Consider the following 5,556-nt stretch of genomic DNA (forward strand, 5'->3'; position numbering starts at 1 on the left):
GTGACAGTCCCTGGGTTTAATTCCCAGTACCACAAAATAAAACCAAAATAAGAATATCATTGTAATATTTTTATCAGCAAGAATTTAAGTCCAAGGGGCCAGGGAGATGGCTCAGTAGAATAAGTGTTTTCCTGGCAAGCACAAGGGCCTGAGTTCAATCCCCGGTTCTGCAAAAAAAAAAAAAAAAAAAAAAAGTCCACCCAATTGCTGAAAATATAGGAAAGTAATGCTTTATTTAAAAGCATCTCTTATACTGCCAGCATGAGTTTTGTTTGCAAAGAAGTTGGTAAAATGGGAACATGCAGAACTGTGTTTCTTCCACATGCATCTAAGGAGATATGTACACACTAGTGCATTTATAGCTCAGAAATAAATGTTAGGAGTAGAAATCTTCAGACAACAGAGTCAGTATGCTTCCCCTTGCATACTTGTCAGTGAACCCATATGTAGGGCTGCGTGGCCGGCCTCCTACAGGCGGCCCACAGCTCTGAGTTACTGCCTTTCAATCACTCACCCGTCCCCAGCCACCACCACCTGCACTTGCTCTTGCTGCTCACTGCAAATGCCCTCGTGTTTCCTGATGACCTCTCTTGAGCAACACCAACAAAGAATCTCAGTAGCCTCTCATTTTGTGACAGGTACACTAGCATATTTTCTAATCAGAGTTACTTCGATTGAAATATATGCTCAATTCATTGGTTATTTCTTGATTGGATTATAATTAATCACAATATTTTTTAAAGTATGTTCCATTGTTTCCTCCTCTTTCTGTGTCTCTGTCTCTGTCTGTCTCTGTCTGTCTCTGTCTGTCTGTCTGGCTGTCTCTCTCTCTCTCTCTCTCTCTCTCTCTCTCTCTCTCTCTCTCTCTTCTCTGCCTTTCTCCTTTTTTCTGGTGATCAAATACAACCCAGGGCCTTGCACATACATGCCCTTGCACATACATGTAAGGCAGAGAAGTACCTTACACTTATTTTTTTAAACATATTTTTGAGTGGGTTTTCAATCTAAACTTTTAAAATGATGTTCAAAAAAGAAAATAAAATAAAGTGATGTTCAGTGCAGTTACTAGAAAGATTTTAAATACATTTGGAACAAGCTAGTATGTAAATCCAGTTTTTAAACTATAAATGTCACAGAATTAAAGACAGATCATATATTTCTGATAAAAAATTAGTGACCAAATTAAGATATGTCATAGTGGACATATTGCCCTGAATTTTGAAGATTTGTGATGAAAAAAGAAGGTAAAGAGGCTTGTTAATTTTTATTGATTATATATTAAAATCATAATTGAGGTTTACTAAGTTAAAAAAGATATAATTAAAATAAATTTTACGGGGCTGGTGAGATGGCTCAGTGTTCTAAAGCACCTACTTAGAACAAGCTTAGCAAAGCACAGGGACCGCGGTTTAATCCCCCAGCACCACATGCCAGCCAGCCCCGCCCCCTAGTGGGCTGAGCTGGCCACACACACACACACACACACACACACACATAAATAATTTATTTTAAAAAGAATAAAATAAATTTTACTTGCTGTCCTTTCATTTGTTATTTTTGCTACTAGAAAATTTAAATTGGAAATATTTCTGATGTTTCTATTGAACTCGCTTCTCTCAAGGATCTGGAGAACAAGTGGTGACCTTGTGACTCTGTTTACCCGAACTGAAATATCTTAATTAGACTAATGTCGAAGGTGGAAGCCGTGCCTTTCAACACGTTCAAAATACCAAATACACAATTTTATATTTTGCTTTTCTCACTTATTTTTCCACTAAAGGGTGTGTCATTGCCGTGTGTTTCTCTGATGAAGTCGTTGATTGTGTTTTTGAAATTTTATTTTTCTTCCTTCTTTCAGTTTGCCATCAAAAACAGATTCAGGCACCGGAGTAAGGAATTTCCCAAGAGGAAGCACTGGCTGGACTGGGCTAAGGAGAAATACGACGTACGTAACCGCCCTCACTGCGGTGCTTCCGGGCCTTCCGGAAAGCCACCTCCGCAATCCCAGCTCGGTGTAGTTAGTCCACAAGGACACAGCTATCCGTGGGAACAGTGAGAACCTCCTCACTGTATTAGCACAGTAAATAAGACTGAATTTGGACGGTTTGGGGGGTTTGGGTTTTTTTGCATTTTTATTTTTAAAGTACTTTTCCAGGTCATGATGATTGCCTTCTTCATAGGGACTTGGTGTACGTACATAAGTTAAGAACTTCAAAGGCCCATGAGACAGCTCAGCGGACTAAGCACCTACTTAGGCAAGCGCGGGGCCCAGGGTTCGATCCGGGCACCACATGCCATGCCCACTTCCCCCCACCCACGCTGAGCCAGCCGCGGAATCTGGGCATGGTAGTGCACACCTGTAATCCCAGCTCTGGGGAGGCTGAAAATGGGAGGATCACTGAGTCTGAGCTGTGTAGTGAGATCCTGTACCAAATACACTTAAAAAAAAAGAACTTGATGAACAACAAATATGGTTTATCTGAAAACACTATTATCTTTTCTTAGCCTTACATTTGGTATAACTGCCACTAATTATATGTACATATGAGTAACTTTAGTTCAAATATAGAAGAGGTAAGGGGTGGTGATAGGATTTACAGATGGTGGAATTTACCAGTTGTTTTCACTCATCTCTTCAACAGTGGCGTCCTTGGGACAGCCACCTCCCAGCTTGTCTGACGCTGAAATGAACACAACCCTTGTTTCATTTTCTCTCCCTCCAGGAGCGGCTTATCACTCAAATCAAGATGGTTGTGAGGGTGATGTTCCTATTTATTCCACTCCCCATGTTCTGGGCTTTGTTTGATCAGCAGGTAATGTCTCTGCTTTAGCAAACATGCTCTGGGTACTGCCATGTACTGAGCCATACTTCATGGTTAGCTCCTAAAAATGTTCCCTTCCAGGGTTGGGGAGATGGCTCAGTAGAATAAGGGCTTGCCTGGCAAGCGCAAGGGCCTGAGTTCAATCTCCAGTCCTGCCAAAAAAGTTCCCTTCCAATTCCTCTTGTGGATTTCACTTAGTTCATTGTTACATCACTGAGTTTATCTGTAGAAAAAAAAGAGAATTCTTGAAGCTTCTGTTCACTGTTGCAAATGGTAATGCAAATGAGGCAAGAAGCCTGGTCAGTAAAGTAGCCTTGTGGGAGATTTGAGCCATATGCCCTGACTCCTGCCATCAACACCGAGGGAAAGAGAGCCTGTTTCCAACTGACCCAGCAAGGTGAAAAGACGGCCTGTGTTTGATGGGATCCATGAGGGCTGACACTAAGAGGTCCTGATGTCCTCTACCCTACAGAGTCCTCCATCCAGAGCAGGGACCCAGCCCAGCAGGGTGACTTGTCACTCTTCTCCTCCTACCCCAGCTGTGAGCACACATTGGAATCTTGCACAGTTGTGCCATACAACTCAGCGCATAGTGCTCAAGAACTGGAGGAAACAGGACAGTGTTTCTTTTAGAAGCTGAAGTTAAAAAAAGAACTATGAACACATGCATTTTTATTGTACAGCAAGGCTACTGTAAGTGTAAATCACCCCTTGGGAAAAGACTGGGTGTACACACTCATCTCCATGCTTGTAAGCATGAGATGTTACCGGCCTCTAAGGGGCAGGGAAGTGGCCCTGTGTGCCAGACAGGAGCCCACTGGAATGGGACCCGAGCTGGAGTGACACACTCCTGCCTACTGTAGGTGACTCAGGTAAGCACTCCTAGCCCTTCTGCAAAGCCCATGGTAACCCAGCTCTCCTCCATGAGGCTCCGGGTGGGGCTGCCTACAAACTGCTCAGAGCCCTGCATTTGTGAAGCAGCACTTTTCTTTCTCAGAAGCCTCCTGGTGGAGGCGGTGGGTTCACAGGAAAGCACTTCTGCTTTAGTCTTCCAGGGAAGTCATTGGTAGGCAGTGACCACCACTTCACCCACACTCAGGTCTCTGCTCTGCTGACCAAATCAAACCAGGCATTTATTTTAGTGGAAAGAAAAAGCTTTCTTCAGAACTGGCTCCAGGGAGAGGGCGAGGCCTCCTTTGCCTCCCCTCCGTCTGGCTGTGTCGGGATGCCCAAGGGTCTGTAGTAGACAGGAACAGAGGCAAGATACACAACCAGACAGTGCACAGCTGTGTACAAGAGAGGCTTGCTCTCTCTGCCCAGTCATCTCCAGCTCTGCCTTCCTTCTCTGTGGGAAGGAAAGAGGCTCCGGCCTCCCGGGGCCAGTGTCTGCAGGTTCTGTCCCTCCAGCACACAGCAGGAAGACAATTTCAGGAACTGCTTATCTAGAAAGGAGAAGCCATTTATCTCTAAAAGGAAAAAGAATTTAACTTCTGACAGAGCATTTTGCCCTGCTGGTTACTGGCTCACCATGGACTGTAGGACAGGTTAACTCTCACTGAGCTGCCAGGGTTTGAGTTCACCTTGTCTTGGGGAGCTACACCCTAAGCCCTCTAGCTGTTCAGCATGGCTCCTGGCAATCAGAGTGCTCTGGAAACTCTGATGCCGATGAGCACAGACTCTACTGAGTGTGCTGAGCCGCTTCCACAGCTCTGGGGAGCCTTTCTAACCACAAGGGCAGCTTTGCAGCCAATCAGCGCTGTGTGATCCCTTACCCGGGCTGCATTTCTGCACATGGAGCCCCTGGCATAGCAGAAGTACACCCTCTTCCTTTCTACCTGTATTCTCCTGGAGCCAGGAGGCCACCTTGATGTTTAAGACTTCAAATCCCACAACATTTCAGACCTCACTGCCGACTTAGAAAGGACTTGGGAATTTTTAGAAAGCCTGTTGCCAACTGATGCAAAAACGTGTTTATTTTTTAAGGGCTCCCGGTGGACCCTGCAAGCAACCACCATGAGTGGGAAAATTGTAAGTTTGGGGTCTCGGGTTTTACCTTCCCTGGTTACTGCTCTTGTGCTTAGTCCCTTGGTCCTCTTCCTCCTTCCCTGCATAGCATTTTCAATGGGATTTCCCCTTCTCCTTTGCAGGGAGCTATTGAAATCCAGCCGGATCAGATGCAGGTAGGAGGAAATTGCCGCTTTGTCTGGAGCCCCAGTGGTCCTTGTGATAGTGCTGATGTCCTCTCTGCTTCCCATGCAGACTGTGAACGCCATCTTGATTGTAATCATGGTCCCTATCTTCGACGCTGTGATCTATCCACTGATCGCCAAGTGTGGCCTCAATTTCACGTAAGTTCCTCGTTGGTTGGCTGCTACTGGTGCTGTTGGTCCAAGGCTTTACCCAGGGACTGCACCCTCTTTTTCTGGCATGCTGGGGCATGGCTGCTGTCCCCCAGTTGATGGGGCTTTTAAAGACATGAATTATGACATTTCTATGTCGATGTTTTTGAAAATGTAGCTGACATGGTGAGGCATACCTCTAATCTCAACACTCTGGGAAGCTGAGGCAGTAGGCTGCAAGCTGGAGGGAGCCTAACCAGGGCAATTTAGAGGTTTAGTTTGACCCTGTCTCAAGAGAGAGGAATGGGTACCTGGGGATGTAACTCAAAGCAGAGGCCCTGGGTTCAGTCCCTACTATTGCAAAAGCTAAAATAAAATGGATGAAAAGATTTTTT

At 45.2% G+C, this 5,556-nt stretch overlaps 1 protein-coding gene across 1 annotated transcript in view; it reads left to right on the forward strand.

Moving 5' to 3' along the window:
* Slc15a1 (solute carrier family 15 member 1) overlaps positions 1-5,556 on the forward strand; it is a 60,236-nt gene that overhangs the window by 34,122 nt on the left and 20,558 nt on the right. The window contains exons 10-14 of the mRNA XM_012514743.2: positions 1,859-1,945; positions 2,724-2,813; positions 4,806-4,850; positions 4,970-5,002; positions 5,082-5,170. Coding sequence (XP_012370197.2) covers positions 1,859-1,945; positions 2,724-2,813; positions 4,806-4,850; positions 4,970-5,002; positions 5,082-5,170 — 344 coding nt within the window. The remainder of the gene's footprint in view (positions 1-1,858; positions 1,946-2,723; positions 2,814-4,805; positions 4,851-4,969; positions 5,003-5,081; positions 5,171-5,556) is intronic.

The sequence above is a fragment of the Octodon degus genome, unplaced genomic scaffold, assembly GCF_000260255.1.
Source record: "Octodon degus isolate 3935 unplaced genomic scaffold, OctDeg1.0 scaffold00039, whole genome shotgun sequence".
Taxonomy (NCBI): domain Eukaryota; kingdom Metazoa; phylum Chordata; class Mammalia; order Rodentia; family Octodontidae; genus Octodon; species Octodon degus.